Below are 27,467 nucleotides of genomic sequence, written 5' to 3' on the forward strand. Positions count from 1 at the left end.
TACATAATTGGAAAGCTTAAAATCCCAATTTTCTGGGGGAAGAAAAATTTTGGACTGGAGGGCATTTAAAAAAAAAAAAAAAAGTTTTGTTAAACAACAAAACCCTAACTGGAGGCAGGAGCACGCGAGAGCAGAATTAAAGACTCCACCATTTTAAGAGATATTATTGCGTAATTACCTTGTTTCGATCCAAAAACTCCATGTAGCATGTATCACAGAGTGTCAAGCCACACATGTGAATGGCCACAGCCGGATTTTGGGGGGATTTTATGGGTGAAACATGGTGATATAACAAGTGTCGCGATGCAGAAATCGCAGACAGCAACAAGTGGTCGAGATGTTCTTTTTCATATATTTACCCTTTTAAATGTTATTTTTCAATTTTTCTTTGTTTGAATCAAATATTTATCATCTATCATATTGGGGAAAATGCGACAGTAACACAATATACAATTAAGCAATAGTTATAAGGTAGAGATCCGTGACTTTTTTACAGATGCCAATTTTTTTCATTGTGACATAATCTGTTTAAAAGTTTAAAATATTCGAGTAAATAATTTTTTTAAAGTCGTTTTTTTTTTTTGTTTTGAACTAAATATTAGACATCAATTAATGATTAGAAGCTAAAAATGACAGACATTTTGAATCATAAATACGATTACTTACCTTCTTTTTATGGCTAGGTTGAAACAAAAGCGGTTGCGCGACATCTGTAAACGGGGGTTTCCAGGGTAAAACAGACAAATTAAAAATAGTTCGGGGGCTCCATGCGCCATGAATCTGCTATGGCAGCATATTGACATATTGTTTTATCAAACACAACAGTTGTTTTGGCTTAAAATACAGCAGTTTCTTTTAAAGAGGAGTGCAAGAGCAGAAACTGCTTTTTCAGTCTTGTCTGTGTTTATATATATATATATATATATATATATATATATATATATATATATATATATATATATATATATATATATATATTAGGGCTGTCAAACGATTAAAATTTTTAATCGAGTTAATTACAGCTTAAAAATTAATTAATCGTAATTAATCGCAATTAATCGCAATTCAAACCATCTATAAAATATGCCATATTTTTCTGTAAATTATTGTTGGAATGGAAAGATAAGACAAGATGGATATATACATTCAACATACGGTACATAAGGACTGTATTTGTTTATTATAACAATAAATCAACAAGATGGCATTAACATTATTAACATTCTGTTAAAGTGATCCATGGATAAAATGTTATATTAAAACGCCTCTTAATGTTTTCGTTTTAATAAAATTTGTAAAATTTTCAATCAAAAAATAAACTAGTAGCCCTATTCTGTCCTCAATGTGTGTAAGTACACAAATTGACAGATAGCGAACATAAGTTCCAAAAAGAAATCAGACGGTGTGGCAAAGTTGCATGGGCTTTACTGAAGTCATCTCTTTTTGACAGGAGCACGTTTCTTGTATTTTTGTAAAACTGAAAATAACAAGGCAATGTGTCAATAACTTGCATAAATCATAAAATAACATAAAATGGACACACACGTGTCCATTTGAGCAGTAGCACTAGCCAATTAGCTCACAAGCATCTAACAATGTAACTGCATTTCACCATATATGTGAACAAATTCAAATACACATCATCAATAACTATCTAATGCTCATGAATATAAACAAAGGAGGAATATAACTCACAAGCGATGCATGTATTAGACACAAACAGTGTGATGGGTCTATGAGAACTGCCACTGAATACTGGATGTGGACGTTAGCTGGTCTGAATAGCACTGTCTATTAGTGTGAGTTCACGTCGACATATAATTACGTCAGAAAAGCGCGCCGAAACCCAAATAATCCGCTGCACTGAATCGCCAGCAGAGGGCGACATTACGCCACATAACATATGCAAGTCACACCCAAGCGCCAGCAGAGGGCGGAAAAACTCCATAAAACACAATTAACAAGTTGGCCTTTCACTGTACTGACATTTAAATCTGTCTGAGCGGGCATAGTGCGTTAATTGCGTCAAATATTTTAACGGGATTAATTTAAAAAATTAATTAACGCCTGTTAACGCGATAATTTATATATATATATATATATATATATATATATATATATATATATATATATATATATATATATATATATATATATATATATATATATATATATATATATATTAGGGCTGTCAAACGATTAAAATTTTTTATCAAGTTAATTACAGCTTAAAAATTAATTAATCGTAATTATTCGCAATTAATCGCAATTCAAACCATCTATAAAATATGCCATATTTTTCTGTAAATTATATATATATATTCTGTAAAATAAATTGTTGGAATGGAAAGATAAGACACAAGATGGATATATACATTCAACATATGGTACATAAGGACTGTAGTGGTCATTTCACTCTACTGTCATTTAAATCTGTCTATGTTGTCCTCACTCCGAAGCGTCTACTTTTTCCAAAGCTAGACAGCTAGTGAACGACGCCTTAATAATCAGACTTCTTCCTTTTTCATCTGATTTATTAATAAAATGGCCTCAAACCATTGTCCTCTTTAGACCGTCGTAAAACTACAAAAAAAAAGTACACAAGCATTGCATTAGCAGCAATGTTAGCTTAGCACGCTATACAGGTTCACTAAACATGAACAAAAAGCGTCTCATGCAAAAAATATAACATTTCGCTTACTAACATAATATGTACAGTATTGTGCAAAAGTTTTAGGCAGGTGTCCTGCCTAAAACTTTTGCACAGTACTGTAGATTTTTTTTTAAATTATTAAATTCATTAGGATCATGGAAGCTTCCACTTGGGGAAATATATGCATACAGTATATCCTGTACATACATAATATAATAAAAATATACAGTACTGTGCAAAAGTTTTAGGCAGGTGTCCTGCCTAAAACTTTTGCACAGTACTGTACATTCTTTACAACAACCATACTTACGGACAAATCTTGTCCAAGGATCATATAAGCACAACATTACAACGTAGGCGTCAGCCCGAGACGTCGTGCAGCCATATTGAACTGGCAAGAAAACAATAAACCATGTCGCAAAGCGACCACAAGAGTTCGCTGTTAGACAGCACAAAAAGCCTTGCTGTAAAACTTACCAAAAGGCAGAATAGTGTCTGAGCGGGACATGTGCGTTAATTGCGTCAAATATTTTAACGTGATTAATTTAAAAAATTAATTACCGCGCGTTAACGCGATAATTTGACAGCCCTAATATATATATATATATATATATATATATATATATATATATATATATATATATATATATATATATATATATATATATATATATATATATATATATTTTTTTTTTTTAACTCATTCACTCTGATTGGTAATCACATCATGAACTCGATTTCATAAAAGATAAATCATAAAGATGCTATGTTCTGTAAAGGTCTCACACATTCCTCATCAACTAGACAAGTTTCATGCTGACAAAATGATGTTGTTGTCTCAAGGAGAAGTTAGATGTGGAGGGTGACAGATGTCTCATCATCCCTACCTGAGCGTCCCTTCATTAGGTCATGGTGTAGACACAGTATTAGCCCTGCCACATCTCATTGCAGCTATTCATATCTCCACACATGGAATCACTGCTCCCACCGCACCTCACAACTGTCCTTCAGAAATGAGTCTAATGTTTATGATTATTCTGTCCCTTGTGTCATTTATCGCTCTCAAAATGCAATTACGCCTTCGAGGTAAAGGCCAACTCATCCATCAGCCACACAGGAATACAAATCAGCATGAAGCAGTGACTGGCAATGGAAGAAGAGTGGGATCAGGTCCAAGATTGTTTAGAATCGGAGAAAAATGGGATGTACTGTAGAAAAAAAAAAAAAATCAAGGGGCAAAAAGATTCTCAAATACAGTACTTAACTTCAGATAATACATGAAACAAACTTGAACTTTTTTATTCTCAACAAAAAGTCAGAAATGTTAACTTTTAACACAGTAGTATGTTATGCGTTTTGGCTAATTTAACTCTTTCAGGGACAGTGATCATTGAAGTAGACATGTATTTAAAGGTTATCATGGGTTTAACTCATTCACTTCTAGCCCAGGTCACACTGTATGTTTTTATTAGTTCGTAAAAGAGGGAAATTGATAGTGGAAACACCTATAGGTGGCGATAGACATTCAATCCATTTTAACTAGGAATAAAAATAAATTGGACGTCTATTGCCCTCAAAGTCAGAGTTAAGGTATATGAGGTCAATTTTTTTTTTTTTTTTAAGTTATGGTTTTCCAAAATTAATTTTATTTCGTTTGGAATTATTTATACTTTTTATTACTCATGACTTTTTAAAACTTGAATTTTTTTCTTCAAAATGTATCCTTCAATTATTTAATTCAGTGTATTCATGTGTATATACTGTATATATATATTTTTTTATTGCCGACTGAGCAAAATACATGCAGGCAACACTAATGCTACACCTGGATGTCATTTGGTGATCTCAAAATGTTGTCCTTCGGGTTAGAATTGGCCACTCGGACATACATTACAATATCAATGTAACAAAAACATTTATGAAAAAAAATGATAGCGTTAATGTCGTTTTTTTGTTTAATTCATAATTGTTACTGAAAGTAACGGAAATACATAATTAGGCCTTATTCAGCGTTTCTGGAGATTAAATACAGCTTCCTCCGCTCTCCTGCATCTGCGCCACTGTCCCCCTGTAACCATGGCGACCATCAGCTGACAAATGGCAACCGTGGCTCTTCATTAGCTATCAACACAGGCTCAGACGGTGCAGATAATAGCCAATAAGAGTGTGTGTGCATCTATGTGTGGGTGTGTACGTGTGTGTGTGTTGGGGGGGGGGGCAAAGGGGCACTGGGATATGGCATTATGTTGGGCAGTAAATGAAAAGCCTCCAGGGAAAGAGCCAACCTCGCTGTCATGCTTCAGGGAGTTATCGGCTGGTTTGGTGTGTGCGTGTGTGTGTCTGAGGTGGTCTCCTTTCCTTCTCCATATGTGGGAAGATAAGCACGTGTGGAGGTGCACTCATGTAGACCCGGTCATCTCATATGCACATGAATGAACATCCTGTCCTAAATGTGTGTCCATGTTTGTTACTGTCGGTTTTTGTTGACCACTAAATAGTCACTAACGTCAACTACAGCTCAACACCAAAGGATTACCAAACAACAGCAAAATCTTTAAAGAGGCCTGCTGGGGGGGGGGGTCACGTGTAAATGTCACTGTTATGAGATTTTATTCAGGCTTTTCCTGGTTAAAAACACAGTATGAGAGTATGAGTATGAGAGGCCGTTTAAAACGGGGGCGGGTTACAATGCTCAAGTAGGTCAAAATTCAGCGTAGGGCTACTGCACCTTAAAACATGTTTTGTTTTCTCCTTGAGATAACTGTTGTTGTGATTTGGTCTAAAAAATAATAGTTGATTTGATTTTATTTGACTTAGAACACATCCATAACTGAACAGTATGGACATGCAGGTGACGATGTTTTTTTTTAGGCAACCTATTGTGGTTCCTCTGTTTAATTATTATTATTATAGTTATTCTTTGTTCCGCAGCCCCTTTGAGCTCAATTTGACCCCCTTAGAATGCTTCAAAATGCACCAAAATCGGCAGGTAGGTCAAGACCGGTGCAGTCTTTGATACCGTGTAAAGACAAATTCCAAATACACTATGCAGCGCCCCATAGCAGTCATTCTTTGTCCTGCCGATGCTTTGAGACCTACTTTGACCCCTTCGGCATGCTTCAAAACTCACCAGACCAAACAACATCGCTGATCTCACCACAGTTTGATAAACCTTTCCTTTCATTTTAGCTGAAACCCTTCTATCACGCACCACACCTGACACTTCTTTTCTCCCGTTCCAGCCTGCCTGCACACGCTTCTTCACTTCTTTTCCATACTCTCCATTGCTCTGGACTGTTAAGCCTAAAGACTTAAACTCCTCCACCCACTTGGTCTCTTCTCCCTGTAGCCTCACCCTTCCATTTGGTTCTCTCTCATTTACACATGGGTACTCCGTCTCGCTATGGCTACACTTAATTCCCTTCCTTTCCAGAGCAAACCTCCACACCTCTAGTTTCTCCTACACCTGTTCCCTGCTTTCACTACAGATCACAATGTCATCTGCAAATATTATAGTCCATGGGGATTCCGGTCAAATCTCATCTTCCTTCCTCTCCAGTACCATAGCGAACAAGTAGGGGCTCAGAGCTGACCCCTGATGCAGTCCCACCTGCACTTTGAACTCCTCCGTCACACCAACAGCACACCTCACCACTCTCTTACAGTCCTCATACATGTCCTGCACCACTTGAACATACTTCTCTGCCTCCCCGGACTTCCTCATACAAAACCACAATTCTTCTCTGGGCACCCTGTCATAAGCCTCCCCCGGATCTACAAAGACACAATGCAACTTCTGACCTTCTCAGTACTTCTCTATCAACCTCCTCCAAGCAAATACTGCATCTTTTGTGCTGCATCTGTTGTAGTATTTTTGGCGTCAATTCATACTGTTGCTCACACATGTTCACCTCTGCCCTCAATCTTGCTTCAATTACTCTTTCCTATAGCTTCACTGTGTGGCACATCAGCTTTATTCCTCAGCAGTTGCCACAACTCTGCACGTTTCCTTTGTTCTTAAAGATGGCCACCAGCACACTTCTCCAATAATCAGGCATCTTCTTACTATCTAAGATCCTGTTAAACAACCCAGTCAGAAAGTCTACTGCTACCTCTCCTAGACACTTCCATACCTCAACAGGTATATCATCTGGACCTAGAGCCTTTCCACTCTTCATCCTACTCAATGCTCTTCTCACTTCATCCTTACTAATGGCAAAATCCCGCTTGACATACAACCATTTTGACTTACAAACCAGGTCCTGGAACGAACTAAATTCATATGTAGAGGTACCACTGTATAATAATATGTCTGTAACATCTAAATAGACGTGTCAAAACGTATGGTATATATGTTCAACGTTAAGCTTCTATCAACAACGGGGAGATTATTTCGATGAAGGAGCACAAATCGACAGAACGTCGTATCAGTTCATATACCGATCGGTATTGGTGCAACACTAAAATGTGTAAACACTTCACCTACATTTCCCTTCAAGAAGATGCCAATGCTTTTGGAAGTTTCACCCCCTTCCTCTCCTGCCCCTCTTTTTCGCTTGCTTTAGCTATCCAACGCACCATTGGTCAAGCTGCTGAACAAATGGAAATCCACCAGCAGACTGAAATTACTGATGGTTATCTGTGCTACCTGTCATTGACCCTCCCCACATACACACACGCACGTTTTCCTCCCTCGTATTCACGGACTCCCTCCAAAGAACCTTTTCTATTGTGTATCGCTCATTTAGCCATTTTTCCACCCGGCACGATATTTGAGCGCAGTGGACCCTCAGGTTATTCTTATTGAACGCCCCGCCCCTCCCGACAAACTCCTTTCCCAAACTCCCCTTTTTCTTTTTTGTGCGGATGCTAACCAAATGTCTTGTGTATCATCAAAGCTGTTTGTAGAATAATAAACATCTGATTTGAACCACAAATGATCCAACCCAATGACGTTGTGCCTCTGCCTTCAAATTCTCAATTCATTTTACTCCTTAAAGGTGCAATGAACTACTACAGTGAGTGACTTTAAAATGAAAGCAGACCAATATTTTTAACACAAATCCATCAAAAAATTGTGACATACGGTGCTGGCCCAAAAGTATTGCCACCATTGCAATTCAGTCAGATAGTGCTCAATTTCTCCCAGAAAATGATTGCAATTACAAATGCTTTAGTAGTAATATCTTCATTTATTTTACTTGCAATGAAAAAACACAAAAGAGAATAGAAAAACATAAATAAATTATTTTTTATTATTATTTTAAAACTTAAGAAATGGGCCAGACAAAAGTATTGGCACCATCAGCCGAATACTTGGTAGCACAACCTTTAGACAAAATCACTGCGAACAACCGCTTCGGGTATCCATCAATGAGTTTCTTACAATGCTCTGCTGGAATTTTAGACCATCCTTCTTTGGCCAACTGCTCCAGGTCTCTGAGATTTGAAGGGTGCCTTCTCCAAACTGACATTTTCAGATCTCTCCAATGTATTCTATGGGATTCAGGTCCGGACTTATTGCAGGCCACTTTAGAAGTCTCCAGTGCTTTCTCTCAAACCATTTCTATTGCTTTTTGAAGTGTGTTTGGATCATTGTCCTGCTGGAAGACCCATGACCTCTGAGAGAGAACCAGCTTTCTCACACTGGGCCCTACATTATGCTGCAAAATTTGTTGGTAGTCTTCAGACATCATTATGCCATGCACACAGTCAAGCGGTCCAGTGCCAGAGGTAGCCAAGCAACCCCAAAACATCAGGGAACCTCTGCCATGTTTGACTGTGGGGACTGTGTTTTTCTTTCTTTGAAGGCCTCGTTTTTTCCCCCTGTAAACTCTATGTTGATGCCTTTTCCCATACAGCTCTATTCTTGTCTCATGTGACCAGAGAACATTCTTCCAAAACGTTTTTGGCTTTCTCAGGTAAGCTTTTGCAAACTCCAGCCTGGCTTTTTTATGTCTCTGGGTCAGAAGTGGGGTCTTCCTGGGTATCCTACCATGAAGTCCCTTTTCATTCAGACACCGACGGATAGTACGGGTCGACACTGTTGTACCCCTCAGACTGCAGGACAGCTTGAACTTGTTTGAATGTTAGTCGAGGTTCTTTATCCACCATCTCCACAATCTTTTGTTTAAATCTCTCGTCAATTTTTCTTTTCCGTCCACATTTAGGGAGGTTACCCACAGTGCCATGGGCTTTACCCTTATTGATGACACTGTGCACGGTAGACACAGGAACATTAAGGTCTTTGGAGATGGACTTTTAGCCTTGAGATTGCCCATGCTTCCTCACAATTTTGCTTCTCAAGTCCTCAGACAGTTCTTTGGTCGTCTTTCTCTTCTCTATATTCAATGTGGTACACACAAGGACACAGGGCAGAGGTTGAGTCAACTTCAATCCATTTTAACTGACTGCAAGTGGGATTTAGTTATTGCCACCACCTGTTATTTGCCAGAGGAAAATGACAGGTGCTGTTAATTACACAAATTAGAGAAGCATTACATTATTTTCAAACGGTGGCAGTACTTTTGTCCGGCCCATTTTTGGAGTTTTGTGTAAAATGATAATGATTTAATTTTTCACTTTTTCCCATTCTCTTTTGTGGTTTTTTTTTTTTTCATTGCAAGCAAAGTAAATGAAGATATTACTACCAAAGCCATTGCAATCATTTTCTGGGAGAAATTGAACATTATCTGACAGATTTGCAGGGGTGCCGATACTTTTGGCCAGCACTGTAAAGGCTTCAATGGAAGATCCTGATTAGTCTTAATTTCTCCTTTGCTCTGATAAAAAAATCATGTCTTAACAGAAATTAATGTCACAACCAGAATAAGCTGCAGTTTGCTAGCGTGCTATCCTTATGCTTTCTATTCTGTTGTATGCTCGTTCTGTCAACATATTCATACTAGCAAGTGCAGCAAAAATAAATAAATAAATAAATAAATTTTAAAAATCCAGGCACGGTCATCAATCTGTTGTGACATTACAACCAGAATTGGTGAAAATAACCGGGTGTTCCCTGGTGCATTGTTATGTATGGAATAACCATGAAATGGTAAATGTTTTTTTTTTTTTTTTTCATGTAAAATTACATTTGTGCGAATGTTCATCTGCCCCTCCCGGGCAAAATGCTGTGGATGAACAGCACTGAAAAGTTGAGCATTCAAAGCCAGTCCACCCAGTTTAAACTAACTGCCTGTCTATACTTGTCAGTGGCGTGCAATTAGTTAATTTTGATTCTTTTTGCTTGGCATTAAAAATGAATGGGTCTTTTTTGTTGTTAAAAAATACATGATTTTGCTGCAAAAAAAGTGTTCACACAATAAAGAAAAATAATTATGATGGATGTGGACATTTAATGCATTTATGTTTTTTAAGGAAGCAGTGCTAACACCTTACTAAAATTTTGGTAACTTGATGTTGATGTCCATCGACTAAACAAGTGTTCTGATTTTATGTCACTTTTTTTTAACAGTAAACATAACATCTCTGATATAATCAATCATATGAGCGTGACTGCAGTTACTTGCACGGGAGACACATTAAGGGCTTAACGTGGCACCTGCAGTCATCCTTCACATCCCTCCTTTCAGCCTTTTCTTTTTTACCATCTGTGAGTCACAGGCCATCATGTCGTACATAATGCACTCAGTGGGCCATGTAATACGTTTTCTTGTGTGTGTCCTTTATTGTGTGCATGCAGAATGTTGCCTACATTCCTGCATTGATCTACATCAACATCATTTCATGCAAATCAGTTTTTTGCTGACTAAAGCAATACGGACACGCTCCCCCACAAATTAGGTTGAGATTCGGGATTGGTGTGAATTTCTTCTAGGGTTTAATTTCCTTTGTTCCCTTTTTTGAGTCTTTTGATCACTTAAAAATAAACATTTTTGCTATTACATTAACTGGATTGTTTATATTTTAATTTCATGAAGTGTAGAAAATGTACTGAATGTAACATGATACTTTAGCCTGTATAATTAAAAGCAGAGAAAACGGAGATTCGAAGCCTTTACCTAAAAACGACGAATGGAGTCCAGCTGTATGCTTTTTAAAGTTGAAGAAAAAAATCCAACTAATTTTTGATTATATAAATTAGTGTTGGAGTGCTTCCTGTATGTAAATTGTTTTTGTCATGTCTTAGCAAAGACAAATTCAATTGATTAATTTCACCTGCACAAGTACCGTAGACTCATCTGTCCATTGCAGAGACTCTTCTCGAAGATCAGTGCTTATTAGGCAGCTTTACGCTGTTGTCAACGTTGGGGCGGTGCTCCAACGCTTTCTTTTCTGTGCTATACGGCAGAGGCGGCTATAAGCAATTTGCTGCCCCATGCAAGATTTTTCTTGGCGCCCCTTGGCTGTGGTGTTACAGTATAGTGTGGCTTCACTATGGTATAATGTCTCACAGACATTTTCAAAAACATTGGACTCAAATGTAGACATGGTGGTTCAAGGGCGTAGGTTTGGTCTCAATATTGGTAGGGTCGATATAACAGCACAACCTTCCATGTACATTTTTTGCTGGGTGCGGGACATCAATAAGACCAAACAGACTGAGTGGACGGCCGTCAGGGCTACACTTCTCACCAATAAGAACTTAATTAACTGTTAGGCTAAATGATTAATACAAAATAAATCTGTATTGATTAATACCAACTTTTACACTGCAAATCTGCAGTATAACGTCTTAATCTGATAATTTTTCTTAAATCTAGTCGAATAATTTTCTTCATCTTGTTTTGAGTTTTAAAGGCTAGTTAACAGATTAATGTGTCAGATTCTTCCACTTACTTATAGTAAATATTACCGTTTGTTCTTATTAAGCTCATCTAAAAGTCAACAAAAAATGCTTTCAAATAATGTTTTGAAAAATATCTATTCGTGAATTAAATACTTGAATACATTTCTGACTAACAAAATTATTTAACATTAAATATAACGAAAGTTACGTATGTAACTACGGTTCTATGAATCCCGAATGACCGCCAGAGGCGGTGCTGAAAGCACTGAATGATCCCTTCGCGCATGCGCAGTGCGAGTATTAATACCAAAAAAGTCACCTGTGACCCCAGGTTGACCTCCTGCCGGGGTATAAGTTCCGGCGTCAACCTCGTACCAGCCCCTACAGAACCTTCTCGCGTGTGGCACGAGGATTCTGAGTGACGGAACGCTCTGGCGGTCATTCGGGATTCATAGAACCGTAGTTACATACGTAACTTTCGTTCTATTTCATCCCTGCTAACCGCCAGAGGCGGTGCTGAAAGCACTGAATGACCAATACCAGCGGGGTCACGAAGAAACAGACACAAACCTCATAGGGAAGTCCCCTCCGATCCGAAGACCGCACCCAGCGGGTGGGGAGAGGTGACGTCCAAACAGTAGAACCTGAAGAAGGTGCCAGGCGCCGACCATGAGGCGGCGGCACAGATGTCCTCCAGAGGCACCCCTTTCAGGGCAGCCCAGGATGTGGCCACGCCCCTGGTAGAGTGACAGCGCACACCCGACGGCAGGGGGCGACAAGCCATCTGATAGGAGTAAGAAATAGTATCAACGACCCAATGAGAGAGGCGCTGCTTGGAGAGGGCAGAGCCCCGACCACGTGCCCCGTAGCAGACAAAAAGTTGGGACGACCTACGAAAACTTGCCGTGGAGTCCACATAAAGCCTCAGGGCCCTCACCGGGCACAACAGCTCCTGTCTGCCCCCACCCTCCCCAGGCGGGGGGCGGTAACGAGCAAGGTGTAAGGGACGATTGCAACGGGAGCCAGCCAACACCTTGGGCATAAACGCAACGTTAGGCCACAGTGTGACACCTGAACCCTCGGGGTGCCAAAACATGCACGACGGGCTAACCAAGAGTGCGTGCAGTTCGCCAACCCGCTTAGCAGAGGCAACGGCCAGCAGGAACGCCGCCTTGCGGGCGACCCACTGAGGCCCGGCCGCATCCATAGGCTCGAAGGGGGGGCGGCACAAGCTGTCAAGCACCAGCTGCAGATCCCAGACCGGGGCGCGAGGACACCTGCGGGGGTGGAGCCTCAGAGCCCCCTTGAGGAATGTAGCGACCAGGCCGTGGTTCCCCACAGATCCACCAGAGACCTTGGCGTGATGAGCAGAGATGGCAGCGACGTAGACCTTGAGGGTGGACGGAGAGCGACCAATATCAAGGAGGGACTGTAAGAAGTCCAGAACAGTGGGGACAGAACAACTCACCGGGTCATCCCCACGGTCCCCGCACCACTTCACGAACAACCTCCACCGGCCAGCGTACTGCAGCCGGGTGGAGGGCGCCCGGGCGTTCAAAAGTGTCCGCCTGACTGAACTCGAGCAGGCGTCAAACAGCGAGTCGGTCCCCTCAGCGGCCAGACGTGCAGGCGGAGACGGCGAGGATCGGGATGCCATAACTGGCCCCCCAACTGGGACAGTAGATCCCGCCTCTCGGGGAGGCACCAAGGCTCGCCGACACACAGGCTGCGCAGCAGGGGAAACCATAGGCGAGCCGGCCAGAAGGGGGCCACCAGCAGCAATGAGTGCCCCTCCAAAGACACCCTCCGAAGCGTCAGCCAGATCAGAGGGAGCGGCGGGAAGGCGTAGAGCAGGACCCTCGGCCAGGGGTGGGCCAGCGCGTCCTGACCGAGAGGGCTGGAGCGCTCCCCCAGGGAAAACCAGAGAGGGCAATGGGCCGACTCCCGGGAGGCGAAGAGGTCCACCTCGGCTTGGCCGAAAACTCCCCAAATCGCGCGCACCACCTCGGGATGGAGGCGCCACTCCCCCGGCTGGAGGCGACGGCGGGACAAGGAGTCCGCCAGACGGTTCAACTGGCCGGGAAGATAGGCGGCCCGCAGACTCGCAAGACGAGGGGCCGCCCACACAAGAAGACGGCGGGAGGCCTCCAAGAGATGAGCAGACCTCGTGCCCCCCTGGTGGTTGATGTGGTACACGGCGGCAGCGTTGTCTGAACGCACCAGCACGTGCCTTCCCCGTAGGAAAGGGTAAAAGTGCCGGAGAGCCAGGTGAACCGCACGCAGCTCCAGGACGTTGATGTGGACAGCGTGGTCCCGCAGAGACCAGCTGCCCCGAGCAGCCCTGCGCTGCCAGACGGCACCCCATCCCAAGCGACTGGCGTCCGTAGTGACCACCTCGCGACGGACTGGGGCAACCCCCAATGGAACGCCCTCCAACAAGAAAGCCCCGTTCCTCCACGGCGCCAAGGCCACCGCGCACCGGCTGGAGACTCTCAGTAACCGTCGTCGGTGCCGCCTGGCGTCCAGGCGAAAGCCATTCAGCCAACGCTGCAGGGGGCGCAAGAAGAGAAGACCAAGGGGCACGACCGCGGTCAGGGACGTCAGCACGCCCAAGAGACGCAGAAAGGTCAGATACGGACGTACCTGACCCACCGGAAAATGCGAGAGGAGGCGAAGAGCGGCCTCCACCCGACGGGACGACGGTCGAGCCAACATGGCCACCGAGTCCAGAGACACCCCGAGGAAGGTCGCCTGCTGAGAAGGAACCAGACACGACTTCCCCAAATTCACCCTGATGCCCAAGCGATCCACGTGGGCAAGAAGGACTGCCGTATCGCCGTACGCCTGAGCGCGCGACGGCGCACACAGCAGCCAGTCGTCGAGGTAGGGCAGAATCTTCATGCCCACCGACTGGAGGGGAGCCAGACCAGCCCGCACAACACGGGTGAACACCCTCGGGGAAAGGGAGAGCCCGAAGGGGAGCACCCTGAACTGCCAGTGGCGACCCCTGTAGGCGAAGCGGAGAAACCGCCTGTGGCGAGGAGCGACCGGCACATGAAAGTAGGCGTCCTTCAGGTCCACGGAGGTGAACCACTCCCCCCGGGCGACCACCCGCAATACATCCGCGACGGTCAACATGCGGAACGGAAGTACCTTCAGGTACCGATTGAGGCCCCGCAAATCCAGAACCGGCCGAAAACCGCCGGTCTTCTTCGGAACCAGAAAATAAGTTGAGTAAAAACCCCGGGGGCAAGCCCGGGGATCCACAGGCTCGATGGCCCCCATGGCCAGGAGAGAAGACAGCTCCCGGCTCAGAGCCAGAGCCCTCGCCGGGTCCGAGACAGTAGTCACCCGGACCCGGCGGGACACGGGGGGCCGGCGTCGGAACTGGAGCACGTACCCATGGGTCAAGGTGGATATCACCCAGGGGTCCGAAACTCGAGCAGCCCAGTACCTGAGCTGCTGGTGGGAAAAAAATCCGACGGCCGGCCCAACGGCCTCAGTCCCTGCCCCTCCGGCCCCGACGGGCCCTGGGGGGCTGGCGGGCGGGATGCCCCGCCTGCGCCCGACGTGGAGGCAAGCGGGCGGGGTCACGAAAGGAATCGGCTGAATGCCGGGAGGCTGGCTGGGCACCATAGCCCCCATCAGGGGAAAGGTGCGCCGCACGGCGAGGACGAAAACCAGCAGAGGGAGCCCCCAGCCCACCTGCAGGAGCGGAGCCCCGACGCAGGCCCGACAGCTGTTGCCTGGTCGCACGGGCCGAAATAGTCCTCTCCAAGGCAGACACCGCCGCCGAGCCAAAAAGATGGCCGGGTTCAACCGGAACGTCACGGAGCGTCCTCCGGGCAGGCTCAGTCAGGGGGGACTGAGCAAGCCACACCTGACGACGAGCCTGCACAAGATAGGACATCGTCCGCCCGAGCTCCCGCGTCACCAGGGCGAACGCGTGCAACGCCGCGTCGCAGAAGCCCACGGCAGAGGTGTCAGCACCGCTCTCGGGCAAGGACGCCGAGAGGGCCAACAAGAGGTGAGCCATGGAATTACCGATGCGCCCAGCACGCGCACCGGCACCATAGGCCCGGAGAATGAGTTCATCCGTCAGCCGACCCTGTGGCTGAGGGCACCGCACAACCGGGCGGAGAGACTCCTCAGGGGACACGATGAGGGATGCAATGGCGGGCTCAACACCCGGCATGCGGTCCAGGCCCACAGCGGCCGGATCATGCATGGCCGCCAGAGCCCGACCATCGGCCGAAAGACGAGAGAGAGCCGCCGGATCCCTCCAGCCCGCATGGAGCTCCCTAACAAAGTCGGCCGAAGCAGGGACCGCAAAATTCGGGGCGGACCGCTGGTGCCGAAAAAATGCGCTCGCCGGCGCCGAAACGGGCCGTTGAGGCAAGTCCAGCTGTAGACGCGCCAACGCGCCGCGCAGCACCGCCAGTATGGAAGCGTCAGGGGAGCCGGCTGACGAGCCCAGCGCAGAGGACGAGGAGCCGAGCTCCGAAGGCACAAACGCCGACTCACCCACGTCATCATGGAACATGGAAGCCGAAGCCGCCAGCGAGACGGCATCGGCCTCCAGGTCAAGGTCGGGCATGCCAGGCGAACGCGGATCAAAAGCAGCCGCTGAGTCACCCGGGGGACGGTCACCCAATAGAGACCGCATCTCAGCCACCTCCCTGCGCAGCCGCTCGACATCAGAGGCGAGCAGCTCGTCAACTTTCGATCTCTTCGGACGGGGGCCGGACGGAGGAGCCGAAGGACCGCGACGCTTCGAGCGCCTAAGCCCAGAAGGGGGCCGCGTCTCAGATGCGGACGGGCCCCCGAGCACGACGGGGGAGGGGGACGAACAAACATCCGCAAACCCCCCGCGTGGGTCGTCAGATAGGCCACAGCAAGCCGCACACCGGTTCAGGGTGTCGGACGGCCCAAGGAGGGAACCGCAGGCCACACAGCAGTGAGAGCCCTCCATAGCGACGCGACCGTGAAAACAGCGAGCCGAGGGAAGGTGGCGCGAACGGCACCTACACGGCAAGCGCAGGCAAGCCAGCAAAAATGCTAACCACAGGTAAGCTAGCGAAAAAGGCTACCCACGGGTAAGCTAGCGAAAAAGGCTAACCACGGGTAAGCTAGCGAAAAAGGCTAACCACAGGTAAGCTAGCGAAAAAGGCAAACCACAGGTAGGCCAGCGACCGATCGCCCACAAGCGGCGGAAAAGCGACGCCACACGGCGAATGCCCGCGCGCGGCCAAACAGGGCGGCACGGAAGCCGACGCGGCGGTCGAGCAACGCGCCGGCGGGGACAATCAAACGGGCGAACGGAGCCGGCGGCCGCGCAAACAGCGGGCCAGCCGTGATCACTCACCCAACACAGACGCCGCCGGCCGGGAGAGGGGTCGCGCACGAAGCCGTCACCGGCGCGGGTCGGCAGTAGTCCCAAGTCCGGAAAACGAAACAAGAAGAAAGCCCAAGACTTCCCGATTGCCAATAGAGTGACGCAGCCTTAGGAGGGCGAACCCGCAGCTCCGACTCAAAGTCTAACAAGGCTATACGCGACACAAGTAGCAACTGCCACGCGAGAAGAAAAAAGGGGCTGGTACGAGGTTGACGCCGGAACTTATACCCCGGCAGGAGGTCAACCTGGGGTCACAGGTGACTTTTTTGGTATTAATACTCGCACTGCGCATGCGCGAAGGGATCATTCAGTGCTTTCAGCACCGCCTCTGGCGGTTAGCAGGGATGAAATAGAACAGCTTCTTGCTTAAAATAAGTATGTTAAGCTTATTTTCAGATATCTTTTTTCTTATTTCAAGAAATCAGAGTAAAATGTACTTGAAGCACTGGCAGATAATTTCACTTATTTTAAGTAGATTTACACTGAAAACAAGGGAATGTAAGATTTTCTTTTTTTCAGTTTTAAAGAGTTGGGTTTTTGCAGTGCATATGTACAAGTCGAGGTGATACACCATTTGATTCAAACCTTTGTTTTCAAAAACTACTAAGGAAACATTTTGAAAACTTCCAGAATAAATGTCTGGATTTTATTAGAAAAATTACAAATTACAATATTTGAACACAAATTTGTGTAGTAACCTACAAAAAAATACAAAAGTGTTAAGCACCTCTTAACTATCCAGGAATGCAAAAAAAATAAACATTTCATTTGTCTTAATACCACTCAAAATTGTCTAAATAAATAAATATAACAAAAAAACCTCATAGTCAGGGAATAACTAAAATGAATAAAAATTGAAAAACGCTACTGCTTCTGTCAACAAGCACAGCCAAACTCAACAAAAAATGAAAGCTCCTTTGGGCTGCTTTAAGACCACATAAGCAAAATAAAAATGAAAAGTGGGAAGAAGGGGGTAAATCTTGGTTCACTACATTTCTTACAGCTGAGCAGAGTTCACTATATTTCTCAGTTAGGGTTAGTTAACATAGTAGAATACACATACAGGGTGATACTTCTCCTGAAGCAGCCTCCTACTCAGGTTAGCAAGTTCACACAGTTTAATGTAATGGTAATGCTAAACTGTGATGCAGGTCGACTGCTTCTAATACCCCTCCTCTTCGAAGCGAGTGGAGGAGGCAGCATGTCGACCTGTAACGCAATTCTAGTCATCAGCCAATCAAATGTGCATTTGAGGAAAAAAACATGGACTGGCTCATACAGCAAGTGAAAAAGGGGTAAATGTAAGTCTGAAAATAATGAAAATATTTCACTTAATAATGGTAGGGTCAATTCTATCGTTACAACATATGGGAAGACAATCTAAATGACCTATACAACTGAACACCTTATATAATGCAAATAAGGTCGCTTAAAAGTTGGTGCATGGGGACAATTTGAGCATCCTGAAAAGTTGGTCGTGTTATGTCCCTACCGTCCCTATGCAAACCTACGCCCTTGTGGTGGTTGTTTGTTTGTGCCCTTGCTGCTGCTGCTTATATACTGTATAATTTGTATATTTTTGTTTCTTTTGGTAATACCATTGTATTTCTGGATTATTTTGTTACTTTTTAGCCCTTAAAAACCCAGTCCTTGTCTCTCAACTCTGATCCTCTGAAAAATGGCCTGACCGGCCCGATTTCCGATCACGTAATTGAATTGCTGAAATCCCCAATATAGAACTTTTCATACACAAAATGCAGTTTAAAGTGCTTAACATAAAATGATCCATAAAAATAACCAAGCTTAACATAAACCCACCTGTTTCTGCTGCTGCTGTAGCCAGGTATTATGCTGGACCAGCTGCACTTGATGCTGAATGACTGCACTGAGATGTGGAGGAGGGAAATATTTCAGAAGTGCACCTAAAGAAAGGAAAGAAAGAGGAGTACACAATAAGAATATGTAGGCTCTTTGTGTCCCTATAGGTCACCACTGTATCCAAATACAAAATCTTTTCTTAGAAATCTGACAAAAAATATAATAATACAAGTATCCATAGGGTAAGTAATCCTTTAGAAAAAAATTATTTGGAGGGTAAACTATCCCTTTAATCCGCATAAGAAATCCATGCAGTATTGAGTGGGATGAAGTTAGAAAAGTAAATTCCTAGTAAACCTTTCCTTTCACATTTATAGATCCACACATAACATATACTGTATTAACTCACTCAACTGAGAGCTGAGCAAATAAACAAATGGCTTATTAGCTGCAGCAGCTTCTACCATCCAGCTTGCTTGCTTAGTCCAAATGGTAACTTTTAATATACCTAATTGAGGGTTAATTTATCAGGGTTAGTTTATTATTCACATCATGAGATTACCTATTGCCTTTTTCCCATTTTCCCTCTTCTTTCTTCCCTGAGAATCACTCTATTTTTTAAATGTGAATAAAGCATGACGTCACTCTCCTCCACTTTTTTCCCCTCCTCCATTTGTTCATCAACGTCATGCCTGTGTGATTGCTAAGTGTCCACAACGTCAACCTGCACCGTGTTGAGGCATGCCCCTTTAGCATCTAGAGAGAGTGCAAAGTATGATTCATGTCCACAGCCTGTACAGTGTTTTATTCACTTGATGGCAGCAGAAGCGGCCAGCCAGTACCGTGTGCTGCATGCTTCTCGGCTAAACCAAATAACAGTCTAACCCTGTGGTTCTTAACCTTGCTAAAGGTACCGAACCCCACAAGTTTCATACGTGGATTCACCAAACCCTTAAGAATTAGATAATAGAGCAATTTTTTTAAAGTTCAAAACCAACATATCTAAGCTAGCAAGCTAATAATTTAGCAAATTCCAGTTCAAAATTCTTCTCATTTTGACTGCATATTTTATAAACGGGTCCAAATTTAAGACAACGCTGCCCATTAGTCTGTTGTATTCCCTCACACCAAATGCGAGTCAACCTTCCACTGAGCAAATCAGTTCCTCCTCCCATCAGATCAAGGGCTAGCAGTTAAAAGAAATGGCTTAAGCCTGTAAATTAGGAGCAAACCAGTCCAAACCTGGTCTAAAAAGCTTTGCCTAGATTTAATCAGTGTACAAAAATAGGGCTTTGCTTTTTTTTTTTTTTTTTTTTTTTTGCCTTCGCTGAACACCTTAGTCTTACTCACTGAACCCCTGGGGTTCGATCGAACCCAGGTTAAGAACCACTGGTCTACCTGAAGGGTGTTATATATGGTTAAAAAGAAGGGAAAAAAATGAAATAAAAAAAAAATAACACAGGAAAAATGCTCGTTTGGTATTCACACTGCGCCCCTGCCCCTGCTGGTGCCCCAGGCAACTGCCTGGTCTGCCTGATGGGAAGGCCGCCTCTGCTATACGGTACAAAACTGGCACCGTATCAGCGTATTCCGGGTTCAATGTTTTTTTTTTTTTTTTTTTTTTGCAGTTTTGTATCTCGATATGCCCCTAAATTAAATGAGCATAAATTGCGACCAATGTGTCTGCTCTGCCCTCTACTGGCAAATTCCTAACTTACTGCCCTCTACTGACTAATACATTCGCTTTAAATTAATCAGCCCTAATACAAAAAATAAAAAAGAGTTCCCATGATCAATAGATACTGGCTTATGCTGCATAGCTACCAAGTTTCACGATTATCTCATCACGAATGACAGAGGAGTAAGGCTTTAAAGTTAGTGTCCACAAGAACAACAACAGGTTGAGCGGCGACTTGACAGGCCTTCAACCTGTAGAAAAAGAGTTGTAATGGTAAATACCTCAGTTGACAGACACTATTATTCTGCTACAGAGACTAATACAGACACTAAAGAATATACTGCTCAGCGCAATTTAACCCTGATGCTTTTCAAAACAGTAGCATCTCCTGAGGCACATAAACTGCCTCTCAGATTAATTATAGTGTTGGAACTTCATCAAGTTCCCAGTGAAGGACTAAAGAGGATTTTAGGTCATACTGTATAATTCCCTTATCCCAATTCACTTCGACTTGCTTGGCACTGTTTTATGCATGCGTTTTTATATTCTGGGGACCTACTTACCTTGTAAACAGTTCTGCCAATTGTTTCTCTGTCCAACCAATTTTCCACATGAATCAAGTATCAACCTTTTGAGTTCTACTTTTTAGTCCATACGAGTATTATACTCACTCCACTTTCCCCCTCACCTATGCTTGTGCTGTAAACCTGTAATTGAAAAGCTCAAGGAATTAATGTAATAACGCTAATACGGAAAGATGAAAAAGGATTTGTCAAATTCAAATTAGCTGGCTCTAAAATTGCTTCAGCAGGATGTCAACTATGCAGCGGCAGTCTACTTTCAGAACATTTTGATGTCGTAACCTGCAGCTCTGACAAAAGCAAATCCACAGCAGCTGTGGGCTCAAACATTGCTCATCTAGTCATTAATTCATATTTTGCCTTGGTACCATTGCTGTAATATAAGCAAAAAATTTTTCAGTTATACATAGACTTCATAATGTATTGACGGGACACGGGGTGTGGGGCTGATTCATAGGGGGCGTATCTCCGTAAAAGCTGACCGAGTGGAAACGCAGACAAATAGCTTTTTCCTTTGGAAATTCTTGTCAATAAATGCTTAAATCCCTGAATTCTTTACAAATATGGACGTAAAACAGTCTCAATTCTTGGTTTAAAGCAAAAAAAAACAAACAAAAAACAAAAAAAACGTGCAGGTAGCATTTATTTTACGTAAATATTGCGAACTATGAAGCTAGTCAGTAAGGAAATTAGCGTCGCCATATGTAAACAAAGAGCTTTTTCCGTTGAAAATTATTGTGAATAAAAAAACTGTTCAGAATCCGGGCACTTAGACTTCCATTCTCTGTGTCAAACAGCTGAACAGGACAGGTTTAAAAAAAAAAAAAAAAAAAAAAAGAAAATTATTGTGAATAAATGCTTAAATCCCTGAATTCTTTATAGATATAGACGTAAAAAATGTCTCGATTCTTTGTTAAAAGCAAAAAAAAAAACAAAAAACAACTTTGCAGCTAGCATTTATTTTACGTAAATATTGCGAACTACGAGGATCGTCAGTAAGGAAATTAGCGGACGCCATATGTAAACAAAGAGCTTTTTCCGTTGAAAATCCTTGTGAATAAATGCTTAAATCCCTGAATTCTTTATAGATATGGATGTAAAACAGTCTCCTCTTTGTCTTCCTGTCTGTATGCAGTACAGCTTTCGTACTTTTTCAACCTAAATCCGTCGTTAGAACGCTGCATCTGACCGACTGCTAATAAATGAAGCGGAGTGTTGGACAGCCTCCTTTGGGAAGGCCTGACGCAGTGAATAGGGAATGTGTCATGTCAATACATTATGAAGTCCATGAGTTATAATAATTTCTCACACCCTGAAACATATTACATACGTATACTGGTAGTTCAATTTAGGGGTGTGACAATATATCGATATGGTTATGGACACTTTGTTTTCTAATTGGTTATCGATATGCTCCCGCCAAGAAATGATATAAAATGTATCTGATTTAACTAATTGGCTGCCATTGATGGTGTTAGACGTCCAATTCATTTTGACTGGGGGGTCTAATGAACAAATTTTTACTGCTAAGAAGTTATTCCTCACATGTGCTTTCTTTTCCCCCCTCACTACAGCAAGGGAAGAGAATGTGGCGACATTCCGTGGTTCTGAATACTTCTGCTACGACCTCTCTCAAAACCCAATTCAGAGCAGCAGCGATGAGATCACACTCTCCTTCAAGACATGGCAGCGCAACGGCCTCATTCTTCACACTGGCAAATCAGCTGACTACGTCAACTTAGCGCTGAAAGATGGTGCCGTCTCCCTTGTGATAAATCTGGGCTCTGGAGCATTTGAAGCAATTGTTGAGCCAGTCAACGGGAAGTTCAATGACAACTCATGGCACGATGTTAAAGTGACTCGCAATCTCCGGCAGGTAAGGCCATCAGATGGTTTATGAAATGGTTAAAGTTGTAGTGAGTTCTAAGATTTTAATGAGGGTTGCGTAGATACCATTTTTTGACTTTCGACACGCGAGGAAGAACAAATTACATGTTTTACCTCATTGTCTGTCATTGACGTCACTAGACTTCATTTGAAGTGCGAGGTATGGCAGTGAATGAATGAATGAACGTTCATTCACTTCCACCCTTCTGCATTACATACAATTTTGACTTTCATTATTTTTGTCTTTTTTCTTAGTTGAAAATTACTGTTGCTACTTAAGTTTATCTGTAACCAGCTCCACCTTTTTTTATTAAGCAATCACGCATCGGACAGGCCATGGCAAACACACTCCATTGTCTGGTAGATATTAATCATTCATTATTGCAATAGTCTTGGGTTTGCTGTGTACTCTTCCTTTGGCTGTTTCTTCTACTTTTGGCTTTACAGATACCATTCTAAGTACAATAAAGGCAGTGTTTGTTCCCACTTGTCTATTGCTGAAATAACTCTTACTTTTACCTGTAATACCTTGATTTTAAGTGGGATGTTTACATGGACATCATCAACCCAATTATCAATCCTAGTTTGGTAAAAGGGCTTTGTGACTCAGCTCCTTATATACAGTATGCTAAACTACAGAAATAATGGAATCCAACGAATTAAATTTCTCTGAACACAAACTCAGTTTTTAGTTCAGTTCAGTTGAGTTTCAGTTTCAATTTTCAGACAATAAACCACTACTTCTCCTACCTCATCTTATAGTCTAGTGCTGATTATTTGTGGATTTTTTTTTTTTTTAGGTTGCTGTGCTTGGGTGTAAATATCTCATTATACAATGTGGACACAGACGGCCTATAGTCCATTGCAGTATATATATGAACAAATGCAAACTTAATTTCTCAATGTGTGCAGCTTGTAGTCACGTGTGACTTATAGTGCGTAAATTCCAGTATATTTTGTCTTGGCCAGAACTGCCTTAAAAAGAGGGTCTTAATTAGTGATGCACCAATAAAAATTTTTGGTTCCCAATACACATTCCAACACTCGGCTGTGTAGTATCATGCTGACAGTAGCAGCTGAAAATGATACGTTATCGATAACACAATTTTTTGGAAAAAAAAAAAAAAAAAAAAAAAATCTATCAGTGTTAACGCACTTTATTTCTGAGTACTCCCCAATACTGTCATTTTATTGCAATATCGGTACCGATAACTGTGGTATTGGTTGATGTTTAGATGTTGTTGTTTTTTTAAAAATAATAATTTTCTTTTGATACTAAATTATTGCATACTCAACTGACTGTAAAGTAATTGCTATCATGGCTTGGTCAGACATTGCCTAACTCATTGTCTGCCATTGACGGCGCTGGACATCCAATCCATTTGCAGTGGGATTGAACCTGACATCCTCCCGCTTTAAATGGATAGGCTGTCTCCTAGTGCTAAACTAATTGGTGAGAGGGTGCATTTTGGCCAGGGGAAAACCAATTTTTTTTTTTTTTTTTTTGGTAAACTTTGTTTATTGGACACATAAGTCTCATGACATAACGAGGTAACAACAATGGAGTACCGCAAGCAACACGTCACTTCCGCTCATTAATATTCATGACATTAGCTACTGTTGCTAAGTAGGGACAAGCCACCGTTTGTCCCTAATAGGAAATGAATGGAAATCGTGTACGAAGGAGATGTTTACAGAGCTAAACCTACCAATTCTCTCCAAAAATGATGTGCCTGGTGCCAAATTGACTGGCAAAGATGTGGAAGAACATAAAAATGTTCAGTTAAAGAGATGGCTTTAGTGTCGAAGGCTGAAAAAGACGAAAAAAAAACGAGCCGACCTAAGCATAGCTTTTGCTTTTTTATCGATGCGACTGACAATGACATTCTCCTGTTTCAACAAGCTATCCTTTACCATCTTTTACCTTTACGTCTCTTACCGTTCTTGGGAGTAATTTAGTTAGCTTTGTGTATCGATCGCAAATGCTACTCAGTGACAGCCAACGAACACTTTAAATTTTTTCATTGATAACACATCTTAATCCTATAATTTATTTACACTTCCCCCTTACTAAAGTTTTTTTTATATATACATACAGTACTGTGCAAAAGTTTTAGGCAGGACACCTGCCTAAAACTTTTGCACAGTACTGTTTATTTTTATTATATTATGTATATACAGGATATACTGTATGTATATATTTTCCTCAAGTTGAAGCTTCCATAATCCTAATAAATTTAATAATTAAAAAAATATCTATACAGTACTGTGCAAAAGTTTTAGGCAGGTGTCCTGCCTAAAACTTTTGCACAGTACTGTATATATAACAGAAACGGTAACAGTGGCAGTCAGATACCATTGTAATTCTTTTCAGGTCATTCATTGTCAGACAGAAGCAGAACGGCACAACGTTACGCTAAAAAAAATAAGTTAAAAATATAAAAATGCCTTACCTCTTTGTCTGAAAGACCATGCCAACCCAACATAATGTTTACTGCATATGAAACGTGAATGGATTCGCCGAGCTGGTGTTAAAGTCCGCGCAAGTTCGGTCTTCACATTTTTTCCTCCCGAGTTTTTGGTTTCCGGAAACGTATGAAGAAAACATCCTTCATGTGTCGTAATGTCTAGAGTCGTTTCTACAAGTTCCAAAAAAGCAATGCATGATCATCATGTTCGTTTTTGAAAGATTACCGGAGAAAAGTAGCACTAATTACGTTATGTCAATGCGAGGGCGGGTCTCTAATGTCCCACTTCGGCTTTACTTCCGCTTTACGATGCGACGTCACGGTCTAAAAATAGCCTGCGTGCGGTACGCCATTGAGCATTTTTTTTTATTTTTAACATATCAAATCAAAACGAACAAAAAAACCCCAAAACAAATGAACTATATGATTATTGTTCCCCTTTAAAATGGAAAAGGGCACTGATCAAGAAAAACTATATACATATTTATTTGGTGACTTCCCAGGCAAAGTTCAAACATCCACGCAAAGACGTCATTCTGTGCTTCTAAAATATAACATAAAACATAAGAAAAAAGGGTTCCAGACGCCTTCAAAGGACTCACCCGATCAAAGAGTGTCAATCTAATTTTTTCCAGTTTGAGAAAATATGGAGACTGGAGACTTCCATCTCAAAAGAATTAGCCTCCTACCCTGCAAGGTTGAAAATACTATAAGGTCCTCTTTCTGATAGGATAGAGAACGTACTGCTGGAACTACACCAAACAGATCAGTCAAGGCGTTTGGAGCAATATCTATCCCAGTAACCTTTGATAAAACAGTAAAAATGTCAGACCAAAATGCAGTTAGAGAATTACATAACCAAAACATGTGTACATAATCGGCCGGAGCCTGCTTACATCGATCACAAGTGGAGGAGACCGCATTAAATAATTTGGCCAGCCTAGCTTTGGTATAATGTGCCCTGTGTAGAATCCTACACTGCGTAAAGCTGTGTTTAGCACAAATTGAGGATTTGTGTGTCCTACGCAAGATTTCTCTATAGACCTCTTCAGTTATACTCATTTCCAAACCCGACTCTCATACCGCCTTAAGGGTGTTTAAAGATGGAATCTGAGCTGATTTTGTAAATATTTGAATAATTTGCAGTTATTGCACCCTTTAGCGATGGTAAAGGTTTAAAAGGGTATCGAAGACAGAGGCAGCAGTGAGTGTCGGCAAACTTGGCCAAAGTGATCGGACATAAGCGAATTTGAAGATATCTGAAAAAATGGCAGGTTGGTAATGAAAACTTTTCGGTTAGCTATTGAAAAGAAGCAAATGTTAAATCCAGATATAAGTCCTTGAACGTTTCAATGCCCAGCCTATACCACATAGTAAATGTGTTATCCAGTAGAGATGGGGGGAAAGCCTGATTTGGCGATATTGGCCAAATTTTATTTTTTTAAGTCATTGTCTGCCATTGACGGCACGAGACATCCAATCCATGTGAAGTATCAGGGCAACACTAGTCTTAACCCCAATGGTATATTTCCTAGGTAATTAAAGTTTAGGCTAAGTAGAAATAAAGGTATTAAATTATTATAGTAAAATTTTGCCCAGAGTGCCTCCTGAACCTTGTGTTATCCCCCTGTGCATAAATTGTTCCCCTGTGTCTGAATACTTATGTCCATGTAAACATAATGACTTAAAATCACTCTAAACTTATCACTTTAACTACATTTTCCCCTTGCATTTGGTGAGGTTGCTATGCAAACTGGTCAGGCTATTTGAAAAGAAAGGCTGTGTACACTTTATTTGCTCTTTCTCTTGTGATTGTTATTTTCAATTTTATCTTTGGTTGTTGTTCCCCACACTGCAGTGACAAATGTTTTAATAGAAGCTGATTCTACAAATAATTTTCACAGCATCTATAAAGAATCTACCAAACAAACAAAAAATAGGGCTTTCAAATTTATTGCGTTAATGGGCGGTAATTAATTTTTTATATTAATCACGTTAAAATATTTAACACAATTAACGCATGCGTGGCACGACCCACTCACGCATTGCTGCAAACAGCCTACAATGGCACCGTTTTACTTATAAACAGTGCTTAGAGGCAGCGTCAAGTGAGTGGTGTAGTTACAAGCATTCATTTCGGCCGTGCTTTTTATAGGCATTAGCTTCAACATCTCACCCTGAACTACTATAAATATTGAGGGAAGCAACGTGGGGAAGAATGGCAGGAATTGATCTTTA

General features: G+C 42.7%; 1 protein-coding gene across 12 annotated transcripts in view; it reads left to right on the forward strand.

Moving 5' to 3' along the window:
• nrxn3a (neurexin 3a) overlaps nucleotides 1-27,467 on the forward strand; it is a 182,758-nt gene that overhangs the window by 59,372 nt on the left and 95,919 nt on the right. For all 12 annotated transcript variants that reach the window (XR_009067144.1, XR_009067146.1, XR_009067145.1 and 9 more), the window contains one exon: nucleotides 22,449-22,750. Coding sequence is in view for 8 of the 12 variants with exons in the window: in XM_057859332.1 (XP_057715315.1) it covers nucleotides 22,449-22,750 (302 nt within the window). In the remaining 4 variants the exon portion in view is untranslated. The remainder of the gene's footprint in view (nucleotides 1-22,448; nucleotides 22,751-27,467) is intronic.

This window comes from Corythoichthys intestinalis, chromosome 15, assembly GCF_030265065.1.
Source record: "Corythoichthys intestinalis isolate RoL2023-P3 chromosome 15, ASM3026506v1, whole genome shotgun sequence".
Taxonomy (NCBI): Eukaryota; Metazoa; Chordata; class Actinopteri; order Syngnathiformes; family Syngnathidae; genus Corythoichthys; species Corythoichthys intestinalis.